The sequence below is a fragment of the Emys orbicularis genome, chromosome 2, assembly GCF_028017835.1.
Source record: "Emys orbicularis isolate rEmyOrb1 chromosome 2, rEmyOrb1.hap1, whole genome shotgun sequence".
Taxonomy (NCBI): Eukaryota; Metazoa; Chordata; order Testudines; family Emydidae; genus Emys; species Emys orbicularis.
This window is the reverse complement of record NC_088684.1, coordinates 59,949,710-59,964,919: the sequence shown is the minus strand read 5'-3', so window position 1 is coordinate 59,964,919 and position 15,210 is coordinate 59,949,710. Positions and strand designations below refer to the sequence as shown.

The 15,210-nt window shown below is 44.3% G+C and overlaps 1 protein-coding gene across 1 annotated transcript in view; it reads right to left on the bottom strand.

Annotated features, from left to right (window-relative positions):
* Positions 1-2,414: 2,414 nt before the first annotated feature.
* The window catches only part of SLCO5A1 (solute carrier organic anion transporter family member 5A1), a 115,586-nt gene continuing 102,790 nt past the window's right edge, over positions 2,415-15,210 (bottom strand). The window contains exons 8-9 of the mRNA XM_065399810.1: positions 7,028-7,092; positions 2,415-2,872 (exon numbers count right to left, since the gene is read on the bottom strand). Of these exons, the coding sequence (XP_065255882.1) occupies positions 2,415-2,872; positions 7,028-7,092 (523 nt within the window). The remainder of the gene's footprint in view (positions 2,873-7,027; positions 7,093-15,210) is intronic.

The following is a 15,210-nucleotide window of genomic DNA, read 5'->3' as shown; positions in this document are numbered from 1 at the left end:
AGTGGCAGCAAATCCACCACATCCCTAGGTAAATTGTTAATTACCCTCACTGTTAAAAACATACACCTTATTTGTAGTCTGAACTGGATTATTCTAAAAATTAAATTAGGCCCAAAATAAATATTAATATCCAAAGAATAACAAGAGGTGAATTAAAGGGAGAAGAGCTATCTGAGCTAAAGGGCACAAGAACAAATGGGTATAAACTGGCCATGAATCCATTTATGCTGGAAAGCACAAGGTTTCTAACCACCAGAGGAGTGAGGTTTGAAACAGCCACTCGAGAACAGTAGTGGGGTAAGAATCCTAACTAGGTTTAAAGATGGAGTTTGATAAATTTATGAATGGGATTATATTATGGTGATGCCTGCAATAGCAGGAGACTGGACTTGATGACCCAGGAGGTCTCTTCCAGTCCTATATCCTAGGTTCCTAAAGTACTGCACTGCTAATTAAAGTCACTGATACTTACATAATGAGCGATGTAACAGTTTTCTGTACATTTTCTGCCACAGAGATCGTCATAAGAGGCACAAGAGTCATATAAACTAATCAAGACATTCTGGAATAAATGGAGTCAACATTTCAACCACGATCTGAGGCCAGCATGGTGAGTAACTTCAAATGCCAGTCAGAGAAGGAGGAAGCTGGCAAGAGAGGAAAATCTATACTCTACAGACCAAATCCTGAGACTACTGAAGCCCATGGAAATTTTGCCATTAACGTTAATTGAAACAGGATTTGGCCCTATCTGACTTAGTCAATTTGTTCTAGTTGTAACTTTAAAAAAAATTTCTCTGAAATTCCTGAACCCTCATCAAAATTGTTTATATCTATTGAGAAATAATTCTTTCTACTGTATGTGTCATGGCTTCTACCCGCATGCTTCTCACCAGCCAAATTTCACAAAAGACACAATCCCCTCCTCTATTCCCAAAAGGCTCTGAGACATGCACCTGCAAATAGAATACAACACTGGCTTCTTATCATAACCTTCCACCTGACAGATCACTAAATGTCAGCAACAGCCAGTTGTAATGCCCCCAGTTTAAGACTGTGGATGAGGAATTAGCACAGGAAGCAGATAAAAATCAAACAGTCTCTTGAAGACTCAATCAAGTGGGAAAACTCACTAAAATATTTTGAATAATCAAATGCCAGAACATGCCGTGTGGGTCCTTGAACGGAGGTGCCTTCTGTGCCTAGATCTCCCACTGGAAGAGGTCAGCTGACTCTTCCATTTCCCCCACACCTCACAGAGAGCTTTAAATGAAGATGGGGGGCCAGACGTGGAGCAAACTCCCCTTTGCGTTCAGTTTGAGGTCTGTGTGAAATGGTAGCAGTGCAGTCCCAAAATGCAGCTATCCAAACTCTCTGGGTATTTTCACTTAGTGGAAAACCAGAACAATTTGTTTAAAAAGATCTGCATGCATTTGCAAAGGATAGCCAAGCATTTCCTAAGGACAGCCAAGCAGTTCCTGGCAAACTAAACCTGGATACTGTGTTTTCTGAGAAAAGTATGGATTTGAAGTTAGTACAGTAGTAGCCACCTATAGCGGATAACTGCATAGGTAGTTACAGAAATATGCATCTACTTGTTATAGTCTCTATGGGGTTGATTATCATGTCTTAATGTTATTACAAATTAATACTGTAGATTTTCACACTGAGTTATACTTTCATACCCTGTGTACTACACTGAATAATACTACATCCTATCAAATTAAAATAAATGTACATTTTAATAGGATAAGGATACGATGTCTTAGAATTTGAAAACTTTACCTGCTATATAACTTTTCTATGGCTTAATATGTTATCAACAGTACTTTAAACAGTTATGTCCATTTTTAAATCTTATATCTGTCTTAAAATAGCCCCATTCCAAGTTCAGTTGGATTAAAGACTTTGAAAGCAAAATTAACATGCTGCATCAACAATTATCCAGATAAGTTGCATAGTTTAGACACACTCAGTTGTGCTTTGTAGCAGAACTCACAGTAATTACTCACCTCTATGAACCGATTCGTGGATGCAAAATTGATGATCCCTTTAAACATTTTCTTAAAGTCTTGGAATCAATGAGACGCATTTCTGTCACCCTTCCATTAATTTCCACCATTTAGAATACCTCACCCTTATTTTGACACTAGATCAGAGCATGGACATTTAATGGACACACCTGAAGTAATTACAAACACATATTTTTTTAAAACTCCATTATCTGGAGGGGAGAAATAAGAACTTGGGTCATTTTGAGGTATCCAGCCCTCAAGTATGCTATTGATGTTTGCTTTAAGTTTTGTTGGTTTATCATGTGACATGTAGATTAAAAAAGAAGGCACGGGTGTTTCACAAGGCGCCATATTTAAATCAACCAACAAAACTGAATTTTACATTTTCAAACCTGGGGTCTATATTTCAGCAGTGACTTCCTCCAATGCATTTTCAGTTGAGTAATTTATTGCTTCTGAAAAGGGGCCAGGATATGTCTGTGCTATGTAATTCATTCCTCGTGCCAGACAGACGTCTTCAGTGTGCTCCCCTCGAGCACTGAAAGTAGGGCAGGATCTAGTCCGTGCATAGTTTTGTTGAGGTCCAGCATTGCCAACCATCTCGCTCACTGTGTTTACAGGTGAGGCCCTCCATCTTTGCCTCTGCAGCTGATCTTCTTTATATTTAATGGAATACCAGGACAGAAAAATAAAAAAGAATCCCACAAATTTGAGACCAGCTGCCAATCCAAAGTAAACGAAGCGAAATGAAGTTACATCGTATTCCCAACAAGATCCTTGCACACCACAATCCTGTTGCCAAAGCATGCACGTGGTGTCAATAACAGCCCCAAAATAAATTGGAGTAGGAATGTAAGCTGTAATAATAGTAACAAAACATAATAATTAGTGGTGAATGCTTAGAAAACTTTAAGAAACTAGGTACGATGCAATAGCCAACTTTTATGTTGCAGTGCAGCCACACCCTAAGTTTACATGGCTCTTTAGTCATGGCCACTGTGTATCACGATGGAATTTTTTTTTTCCCCACAAGACCCATCAGTTAGCCTCCAGGTCCCACTTCTAGTGATACAATATGGAGCCCAATCTTTTAAAAAATATATTTTCACTATGCAGATGTTACCGTCTTCACCACGGCATCTCCATCATATGGTTAGCCAGTGCTCCTGCACTTAATGGTTGTCTACCATAGATTTCTTTTGTTAGACGGTGACACCTCAATCCCACTCCTATCGAAGTCAATGGCTCCACTGACTTTGATGGATACTGGATCAGGCCCTTGACCCTTTGAGAGAGACCATATTTCAGTTTGTTCAGCTGCAACACAATGGCACTCACCCAATAAAAAATAATAATTGCATTAGTCTGAATTAGGCATAACGAGTGGGGTTCCGCAGGGGTCTGTTTTGGGACCGGCTCCGTTCAATATCTTCATTAACGACTTAGATATTGGCATAGAAAGTACGCTGATTAAGTTTGCGGATGATACCAAACTGGGAGGGATTGCAACTGCTTTGGAGGACAGGGTCATAATTCAAAATGATCTGGACAAATTGGAGAAATGGTCTGAGTTAAACAGTATGAAGTTTAACAAAGACAAATGCAAAGTGCTCCACTTAGGAAGAAAAAATCAGTTTCACACATACAGAATGGGAAGAGACTGTCTAGGAAGGAGTATGGCAGAAAGGGATCTAGGGGTTATAGTGGACCACAAGCTAAATATGAGTCAACAGTGTGATGCTGTTGCAAAAAAAGCAAACATGATTCTGGGATGTATTAACAGGTGTGTTGTGAGCAAGACACGAGAAGTCATTCTTCCGCTCTACTCTGCTCTGGTTAGGCCTCAGCTGGAGTATTGTGTCCAGTTCTGGGCACCGCATTTCAAGAAAGATGTGGAGAAATTGGAAAGGGTCCAGAGAAGAGCAACAAGAATGATTAAAGGTCTTGAGAACATGACCTATGAAGGAAGGCTGAAAGAATTGGGTTTGTTTAGTTTGGAAAAGAGAAGACTGAGAGGGGACATGATAGAAGTTTTCAGGCATCTAAAAGGGTGTCATAAGGAGGTGGGAGAAAACTTGTTCACCTTAGCCTCTAAGGATAGAACAAGATGCAATGGGCTTAAACTGGAGCAAGGGAGGTCTAGGTTGGACATTAGGAAAAAGTTCCTAACTGTCAGGGTGGTTAAACACTGGAATAAATTGCCTAGGGAGGTTGTGGAATCTCCATCTCTGGAGATATTTAAGAGTAGGTTAGATAAATGTCTATCAGGGATGGTCTAGACAGTACTTGGTCCTGCCATGCGGGCAGGGGACTGGACTTGATGACCTCTCGAGGTCCCTTCCAGTCCTAGAATCTATGAATCTATGAATACTTCCCTGCAAGCAATTTCTTCACAAATGTGTGAGGCTCTTTGCCTCCTAAGGGGAGAAACTATTTATGACCTTCTATTCTGCTTGGGCTCCTAAATGTTTTTATTTGAGAACCTGACATGTAACATTCACATCAATAGTGTGAATGATGTCTTATAGAAGCTTTTTGGTTCCTGCATGCAAACAAGGGTATGCCATGCCACAGCCTAGCAGAGGCACGGCCAGGGAATGTTGGTATGATTTCTGCTCCCCTGTGTTCTCGAAATTGTCACAACTGGAAGATTGGCCCACTGATCTTCCCAAAATTACATTTTACCCCTAAAACCATGCAAATAGCATCTTTTAAGAAACATGTGAACAATGTGAAAGCAGTAAGGCCTTAATACCGTAAGATTCCTTACAGGAATTACCCAGTAGAACTATTAAAGCATGAAACACAAGTAGCTGCCCTTATGAAAAATGACATAGAACAGAATTATTATTTTCAAATTGTCCCTTTGAAGAGAGATTCTCTTCCATGGAAACAGGCTTCAATTTCACCAGGCTGCTACCAGCGCAGTTGGTCCAGTTTAAGTGCTCATTCTTTGTCCTAGAAACGTGATTCACATTTTACAACAGGTCATAACAATCCTCTTCAAACAAAATTGCGCCGTTAGTGATTAGATGGAATGAACCGGCCTTCTCCTCTCATTCATTATAAATAACCATTACTGCACTACTCACATTTTTGCAGTATCTGTACACCTAAAGTGCTTTGGATAGGCAAGTTCTGACTACTTCAGAAGCTCGATAGGAATATCTTTGTGTAAATAATAACCTAACAAGCTTTCTTTCTGCTTTGAAGAAGACTAATTAGGAATTAGTCATTAAAATACAAACGTGTCTTGTCTTAGAAAGAGGAGAACTGATTTCTGGGAAGGCAATTTTTTAGCATCTGAAGAAAACAAAAATACCAGTTTAAAAAAAAATCTCATGACAAATTCCATTTAGGAAAAATATTAAAATCTGGACTGGGTCTGTAGGGTGAGCTGCGTTGTTTGATATTCATAGACAGCTGTTTGGTGTGGAAGAGCACATGAAATCAGAGGCTTACACTGCTGGGATGGCCAATTAGGGTTGCCAATCGTCCAGGATTGGCCTGGAGTCTCCAAGAATTAAAGATTAATCTTTAATTGACGAGTATGTCATGTGATGAAATCTCCAGGCATATTCCAACCAAAATTGGCAACCCTATGGACAATGCAGAAAATGGGGTTGTGGTTCTTAATGTAGTAAATAGAGGTGTCCAGGAATGCTTTTGACACATGTTTTTTCATTAGGAAATGCTGATTCAGCAAAACCAAAACATCTTGTGTTAAAGGGTCACTTTCAACAAATTTCACATTTCACAAACAAACATTTTGAAATTGTCAATACATCCTGGCTTGATATTTTTAAAACAAAAAGTTTCATTTTTCAGTTTGAAATGACTTTTTGTTTTGAAACGTAAGTTAATCTATCAGAAATAAAATGTGAATAAAAGTCAAAATCTAAATACAACATTTTCATTCACCTGATCCAAATTTTGGGGGAGATTTTTGGTTTGTGAAAATGTACAAGATTTTAACAGTTTGACCTGATTCAGATGGTAAAGCTTTCAAAACCTCTAAAAGTCTTGTGGGATGGGAAAACTATTTTCTACTCAGCTCTAGGGATACATACGGAGCCTTCATGTGTAAATAGTGCAACAGACAAATAAGGAACATGGAATTTTAATGCCTGTTTTGCCTGAAAAGTTTTGAATAATGTACTGCAAAGGAAGCAGCAGCACAGGGAGCAGAAAATGAAGCCATTCACTCTGGGTCCCAATGAGAATTCTCCAAGAGCGAATACTGGAAATTATTCGGTAGAACAGGCCAGGAAATGGTATTTTCTTTGGTAGGAGAAGAGAAGGGATTCAAAATAAACAAAAAGCTTTGCCATTTTACGTGTATGGAATTTTTCCAGTTTTTCAATGAAAAATAATTTTTCAAAAAATGTTTACCATTCAAAAATTAACTGACTTTTCTGTGAACATTTTTGCATAGAAAAAAAGGCTACTTTTCATATAAAAAAAAAGTTTTGGTGGAAAAGTTTCAACCAGCTGCACTATGTAGCTAATAAAATTATCTAGGAAAGGCCAGGAACCAAGTAACACAAAGGAAAGGCTGCTGAACAAAGGGAGCTGTTGAAATTCCCACGGAAATTCCCAATTAAAAATATATCCACTATAATCTGTTGCAGATTAAAACTGCTACTTTAGGGAAGTGCTGAAGGGATGGGAGCTTAAAACTGCTGGTAGAAAACTACGGCTAAAAATGGTGTAAAATCCAGGTGCTTATTTTCTGTCACTGTAGGTGTCTTTGTCTCCGTGGTGCTGGTTGGCCACTACAGTACAATGTGGTTTGTATAAACTAATGTGGTGTAAAAAAAAAAAAATAGTAACAAAACATGAACATCAAATAACCTCTCAGTTGCTAGGTTAAATGGTGATTTTGGGCTCATACTGCTATTCACTGGTGGAATTTCACTGCTTTATAGAATATTTATGGAGAATTTTGTGAGGATTTTGCAAATGGTGTTGTTCAGGGAGCTGTTAGTGCTTACGTTTGCTATAGGACTTACCAAGAGTTCGTAATAAAACAAATTGCATTCCTAGTGCAAAAGGCCGCTCGCCATCTTCCACAGACCTAGCAGGGAAAGAGAATATCTTCTGAAGAGACAGTCTCAACAAATAATCTTTTTAGAATGTTTTGGCTGTACTGTCCTGGTCTTCTCCAGCTGTAATAAACATCAACTAAAATTTCTTCAGTTTATTTGGTAATGAGGATAAAACCTATTGATAGTAACAAAGAGCCAAACTGTGCTGTCCTTAGCCAGGAAACAAAATCTCATAAACTTGAATGGGAGTCTTGAGTAAGGATTGAATAAGGACTGCAGAATTTAGCCCATAGCTGTTAGGAAGGTCTTCAACACAATTATACAGTAGCTCATGGTTTCTGGTAATTCTTCCCAGACAATCTAATCAATGGAACTTTTCTCAGTGAGTACATAACTAAGCTAGGTCAGGAAACGTACCAGTAGAAGCATACAAAAGATTGACCAAGGCCCTAATCCAACACCACTGAAGCCAATGGGAGCTTTTCTATTGGCTTCAGTGGGAACAGGATCAGGTCTTTAAAATATCAGACTACAAAGCAGCAATGTATCTGTGGCACCGCTTATATATAATTACAGTAAACCACAGAATTTCCCTCTAGACTGTTTAAATATTTTGAAATACTATAAATTAGGACAATTAGCCAAGTCTTCACATAGTCTGACAGGATAAATAACAGCCCAGTGTAGCCACACGTTTACTATATATTTTGCACATGTGCATGTGCGCACACACTCTCTCTCTCTCTCAAAAGAACACTACGTTTGTAAAGACAAGCTCCAAATATGTAGGAAAGGCCAGAATTAAGGTACCCTGTGTAAGCTTAATTGGGCTCTCTTGTGCATATACATTATGACAGTCTTTAATTACATAACTCTTTTACCGTCCCATGCCAGAGACAGTTTTAAAACTGACGTTTTGTTAAACTTAGTATCTAAAAATGAACATGCACAACTAACATGAGTCCCACTGCCACTGAGTCCTTTCAGCACACACTAAACTCAGCTGCTGCCACCAGAACTGTCCACTTTGACTGCCTGAGCAGACCGTCAATCCTCAGATGGACAAAGTGCAGGGAAATCTAACCCTGACATTCTCTTGTGAGTGCTACAGTCACATACGCTTTTTATTCCACAGGACCCCAGCATCCTTCATTACACAGGCTCTGTCATGCTCACTTAATGAGAGCTGTGCAATGTTCTCTTTTCTCCTTGTTAGTCAATGTGTGTCCTCCCCCCCGCAACCAATGCCTTATTTACTGCACACTATTCAAACCCTGCTCTGAAAACCGAAGTGTTCATTTCCTCATGGCCATTTCTATGGCGTTCAACGCACTGAGATGAGCAGCTATTAGCCCCATTTTACAACTGGGGAGCCGAGCCATCGATATATAAAGGTGAAAAGTAGCCACTATTTTTGAGGCCCAGACTCCTAGGGCCTGATTTTTCAGAGTACTTATATGTTCAAAGTATAGCTCCCACTGATTTCAGCTGCAGCGCTGAGTGCTCAGCATTTCTGCAGATCAGACCCCCAGGGTCCCAAATAAGGGATCAAAAATGCAGACCACACAATTAGGCCTTGATTAACTAAGGGCACTGAGGTCTTGTACTGCAGCGCATTGTAACACCTAACGCTTAGGCAGCTGACCACTCAGTGCACTTCATAACCCTGAGTTTGGCACTCAAGCTACCTATACAATGCACAGGGAGCGAGCGAGAGAGACCAAGAATGGTATTCACAAAAGCCACTCCACCAAGTGGGGAGCTGGCTAAGCTAGCTAACAAGAGATACCAACCAAACGGGTCCTGCGTCCTGCCCCTCAAAGGGCTTTAAGTGCCTAACTCCAGGCTGGAAGGAGGCACCTATGCAGGGGCAGCCGAGCCTTCCCAAAAGTGTGGGGGGGGGAGCAGGGTCTCCCTCCATGGCCATGCCCCAGCCCCACCTCTTCCCCCCCAAGTCCCCGCCCCCTGGAAGCCGGACTGGGACAGAGAGACCCTCCACCTGCCGGGGGTATCTGTGTGTGAGTGCAGTCCCCAACTCATATCCCCACCCCACTCCAGGCCCCTGCCCAGGGCAGGTGGAGGATCCGTTGCTCCCCACAGCTTCCCATGCAGCTCTTACCCCTGACCCAGCTCCAGCCAGCCGGCGGGGTTTTGGAGCTGCAGCCCGGCCATGGTAAGAGCCACCTGGGTAGCTGTGAGGAGTTGCGGACCCTCCACCTGCCCTGGGCCAGGGCCCTGGGGGGCAGGGACATAGGCCAGGGACTACTCTTAGGCCCCCCTACCCCAGGCAGGTGGAGGGGCCTGGGCTACCCACAGCTTTCAGCCTGGCCTGGGGAGGCAGGACCTTGGGGGAAAGTGGAGGGGACAGGCCTCAAAAATGGGAGGGCCGTGGCCCCCTGCCCCCGCCCTGTTCCAGGGCCCCTGCACCTAGCGCTGCTTGAGATTCACAGCCTTGAACCTGAGCCTGGAGTTAGGCACCTAAGCACCATTTCTTGTAAGAAAGGCAGCAGCGCACACCTAACGCCATGCAAAGGTGGGGGGGGGGTGTTGTCAGAGGAGGTATACTCTGTAATAACTTTTATCCCAGTGGTTAAGGCACTTTCTTGGAATGTGGACGCCCCAGGTTCTATTCCTCTCTTGATGAGGTGAAAAGTTTTGAACAGCCATCTCCTACCTCTCCGGTGTGTTCCCTCCCCAGGGGACTACAGAACCATTCGCTCATTAGTTATGCACCTCAGAACAGTTTCAACAGGAGACACTGAGCGAGCACCCCATCAGAATATCCCACAGCCCATGGGTGAGGGCATGCACATGAGAGATGGGAGACCCCTGTTCAAATCCCTTTGCGTAATCAGGCACAAAGGAGAATTGAAGGGGATTGCACTAGCAATGGGCTAACGGTTGTAAGGGAGGCCACTGCCCCCTGCAACGCATTGCATGGCGTGAGCTGTGCTCAGAGCACACCTATTGGATTTGATCCTGCAGGCAAGATAGTGTGGGCAGGGCCATGCCTAGTTTGACAGTCCTGCCGGGTCTTAGGCATGGGACTGGCATCCTGGGGCCTGCCTGAGGGAGCCCTCCACATGCCCAGTGGCAGAAACTTAAGTCCTAGAGAACTTTTAAAGTGATAATTTAAACACGTAAGGAATTTAGTCGTCTCCAGAGTTGGGCAGCAGCTGAGCAGGGATTTTGTGACTGTCAGTGGTGCCTAAATCCAACAGTGGGAGTTAGGTGCCTAAGTTCCTTTGTGAATCTGGCTTTTGGTGGCCATCTCTGAGAACTTTGGCACACGTGATTTCAGTGTTGCCAATTCTAGTAAGTTGTTTATGCGTGTCAAGTTTTTGGCTGGAGCCAATCTAGTGCTGACAGAAGCTGCTCCAGCCCTTTAGTGACTCTGAGTCTTCTGCTTGGCTGCCCACCCCACTTAGCCACTTCCTAGGACAGAATAGGCAGAGTTCACTCTCCAACGCCCCCACAGCAACCTATTCTCACAGGAGAGCAGTGGGGGAGCTAAAGAGCCCAGCAGCTCTGGGCAGCTTCACTCCTATGAGCAACAGGGACACGATGATGCATCTTTGCCGTCTCCCTCCCTGCAACACCCAGCCTGGGAAGGGGCAAAAGGGGATGACGAGCTCCTGCAACTGCCTCCCAGCATGGATGGAGGCGAGGGAACCCCACTGCAGCCCACCACCACCCCCAGACCTGAGAGAGGAGGGTGAAGACCCCAGCAGAAGCAGACGGGAGGGAAGGGTATACTGAAGCGGAGACAGAACAGAGAGGTTGGGGGCTATGGCCATGAACTCATGGGTTGTGGGTGGCTGGAAGGGAGCAGAACGCATTACTGGGCAGATGTACATGGTGCTAGCTCCTGCAGCAGGAGCCAAAATCACCTTACCCAATAAACTTGGGAGAATGGACAACATTAATTGTCATACACACACTGGGGATGGGCAGGTGAGGGCAAAAACCATACGAAAGATGAAAAACACAGTATAATCGTTCTTTTAAAAAAACTCTGAGGGTGTCCAACACATCAATTTTGATCTGTTGGGGGCCAGGGTTCTGACTTTGATCCCTTGAGCTTGGCAATACTAGCATCACCTAGAAGCGCTGTGGCAGGGAGACACTCCCCGTTCCAAGGAGGCGTTCAATTGCCTTAACCATCCTTTCTTTTCCTGCAATCTCCTGGCTCATTCACTTCCCTATGCGCCAGCCCAGCCCCTCTTCCAGCTCTTCCAGAATCTTCTGTTGCCGTTCTGGCTGCATCTCCTGATCACTTGAGAAGGAAGAAGCTGGACTGGGTGGGGGGGGGCAGAGGACGCTCTGCAACAGTAGAGCCCAGTTCCGGTCCATGTACACTCACACCTCCAGGCAGAGTCTACTCAAGCCTGTGGCAGAAGTAGTATGTGATCATGTAATTAAAGTCTGTGTTGCAACATACATGCACGGGTGCTGAATTAAGCTTATACAGACAACTTTAATTCTAGCATTTCCTAATTTTTAAGTGCTTAACTTTGCAACTTAATAATGTTCTTTTAACATGCTGTGCGTGTGAGAGAGAGACAGAGAGAGCAGGCATATGCTGTCCTAGGTTTTTAAAAAGCAAGCTGAAAATACAGAAATTCCATCACGTGGCACCATACTGATGACCATATGTCTCATCAGGAGGATTGCAACTGCTAAATCCACCACATCGACTCTGCCACTTGAGTGCATGGAGTAACCGATAGGTTGTCTTCCTGTGTGGCCCAGCACAAGAGGGGGCTAGGACACGTTGCCAGTGGGTTTCACAGCTATTTGCTGATAGCAGAGGAATGATGCAACTCAAGAATCCTGGGTTCCATTCCTGGCGCTGGAGGCAAATGGGATTTAGTGGGCACAGACTCTTCTGCCCAATCCTCCAAGCTTGACCTTTACTCTCCTGTCCCAATCCTGTCTCTGCCCCACCCCAGTTCTCTATCCTAGATCCATTCTTCTCACCTAGCCACTCCCAGTCTCCATCTCCTGCTTCTCATCCAAGTCCCAGTCTCCTTGCCCAGCAAGTCATAGCCTCACCCTTCTAAACAAACAGTCCCAGTCTTTCCCCACATCCTGCTCCCATGCTCCTTTCCCAGCCATTCCCCATCCCAAAACCACTCCCCCAGCTGCTTGGCCCCAGTGTCCTTACCCAGCCATCCCCCATTCACCCTCAGCATGCTTGCCCAGCTATTCCCAGTCCCCACCGCACCACCAGCTCCTTATTCCTAGTTTTCTTGCCTAATCAGCCCCCATTTCCCTCATCTCTCAATCTGTGTATCTCTCCCCAGCCTCCAGTCATTGCCCCCCACACACACATCTATGTTCCCCAATTGGCTCAGAATTCCAGCCTCTTTGCCCATCCAGTCGCGATTCTTCCCCCATCCCTGGCTCCTCATCAGGTCTCCCTTCCCTCCCCACCCCCCATCTCCTTCCCCATGTCCCATGCATTCCCAGTCCCTGTCTACTTACCCAGCCAGTCGCAGTCTCTTCTCCAACTCCTCCTTCAATCTCAGTTTCCACCTCTACCCACTGATTGCCAGTCTCCCCTCAATTCCCGTCCCAGCTCCCAATCCTAGTCTCCTTACCCAGACAGCCCACCTTTCTCCTCTACCATCTACCAGTCCACGTCTCAGCCTCCCCACAACTCCCAGTCTCAGTTTCCTTCTCCATTCCTTCCCCATCAGCATCTAGTCTCTGTCTCCCCTCCCAAGCCTCCTTGTCCCAATCTACTCTCCCCATCCAACCCTCCTGTTCCAACTCTTGTTCCCTCTGCATTTGAGTCAAACAGCTTCTTTCTCCGTGCTGTATGAGTACAACGGAGTGTGGGGGGAGTGTCACTGAGAGCATAGCAGAGACAGGATCCCTTCTCTCAGTTCCAATGACCAGCCCACCTTGGCCCAGAGGAACCATGAGCAGTCTTGATACGGAAAGTCTGGCCTTGCCCCATTGGCCTGGGCTGAGGGGAGCACTTTCAGTCAGTCTGTGGGGATGGTATACTAAGAAGTCCAGTCACACATAACTGTAAGGGGATGGAGCATGCTCAGTGAGGACAGAGTAATGGGAACAGTGGGGTAATCTTAATGATGGGTAATGCTACCAGACCTCCTTATACTGACTCAATAGGGTAATAGATCAGGGGTTCTCAAGTTACTGAGTAGTCCTGCCAGCATGGCGGTAAGATGTGCCTCTATTTAAGTCCATGTAGAAGAGCTATAGTCACAATAGGGGTGGGGAAAACTGGTTTGAGTGAAATAAAAAAGCTCCAAACTTCATCTTGGTATTCTGACATTATAGTGTAACGTTCTGATGTCCGAAAAATATTGCTTTGATTAACTGATTAAAATTATTATTTTTAATTGATTTCATGTCTGCACGTCTAAGTTCCTGTGAGAACCACAAGAAAATAGTGCAAGCAAGTCCATTCTACCATTAGTTCTGGTCCAACTAGACATCTGACAAGATAGCTTCTTCTGGCAAGCTTCTAAAATCTGAAGACCCAAAAAGCTTGTACAGTTAGGAAAGTAAACTTTTGGGTGCTTAACAGAGGGCCTTATCAACAAGAAGCCTGAGACTAAACTGTAAATATGAGAGACTTAATTTAGGCTTTGGTTTCTAATATTTCATGTTTGGGATGAGAGAAGAAGAGGCATTTGGTCATAGGGAAGCTTCCTTCTATTTTTCCACGTTCTTCATTCCGTTGACGATGTCTCATGGAAGCCGACATGTACATGTGTAAATGTAGCTGGACTGTAACTTTTAACAGTTTGTAAATACTTACCAGAATAATTTTAATTTCAGTCACTAGGAGAAACACATACTGATAATATAGCACCATACCTGACACTGCATTAACCCTCACTGTGTTTAACACTAATTCTTTCTGTCCCTAGGATCTGTTGAAAGTAGGCATGAGCTTTGCAAAACATGCTAAAAAAATTTGCGTTCCTTCAACTTCTCCCTCTTCCCTGTTTCTAAAACTGAAATATTGGTCTACCAACGCTATGTCTGTTCAATTGTGTTAATATAAGACCACATCATGGTTTTTCATAGAGTTTAAGGCCAGAAGGGACCACCAGATCATCTATGTAGTCTAACCTCCTGTGTACCACAGGCCCCTAAATATCACCCAGCCAACCCCATACTAAGCCCAACAACCAGAATTAAACCAAACAATTACAGCCCTCGGGAGACTAAACTATGTGTACCACATGCAGAGACTGAGATGCACCAATGCCTAAGTCCCCTGAAATGGCAAGGAACTGATTAAGTGAGATATAGCCAGATGATCCTAGCAAGTGACCTGCATCCCACGGTTAGAGGAAGACTTCGCTTTCTTTAAAACTCTGATTTAAGTTTCTTTACAGAAAGTGATATTTTAAATATACATCCTTTTAATCAAGACAATAATTACTTGATACCATTCAAAGCTCTTGGGGGGGGGGGAGAGGCAGACCCAGGAAAAGGTATAATGTAGGGCTGAGTTAAAAGTTTCAAGAAATTAATAGACAAATAGATGAGTACAAGCCCCTCTTGATATTTTGAACAATACCCATTCTGGGCTGACATCTAGATGAGCCAAATATCCTGCGCCAGACCTGAAAATCTAACCAGTTTGGGTTTTGGTTTTGGTTTTTTTACATTTTTCTCTTTGCACTGTGTCTGCTGGACATTTCTTGCCTCACAAGGTAGATACATCATCATTTTATGGGTAGCGCCCTATCAAATTGACAGCCATGAAAAATGCACCACGCACCATAAAATCTGATATCCCCCCCCGCCATGATATCTAGTTATTGTAGGGTAGGGGCATGAGTGGTGCATGAACCCCCCTTTTGGGGAGACTAGTCCCCCCAGCCCTGCCCCTTCCTGAGGCCCTGCCCCTACCCCACCCCTTCCACCCCCCTCACCTGCGGGAGCCCTGAGGCCCCCCCGCCCACCCACTGCAGCTGGAGGAGCCCCGGCTGAACCGCCCCAAGTGCCAGCCCGCCCGCCCCCGCCGCCCTGAGCTCAGGGCTTCCAGAAGGCCTGCCCCAGCCACACTGGGTGCTCCAAGTCCTGGGCCAAAACTCCAGGCCACTGGCCGGCCCAAGTACTGGCCTGACCTGCCCCAGGCTGCTGGCTGGGCCGAA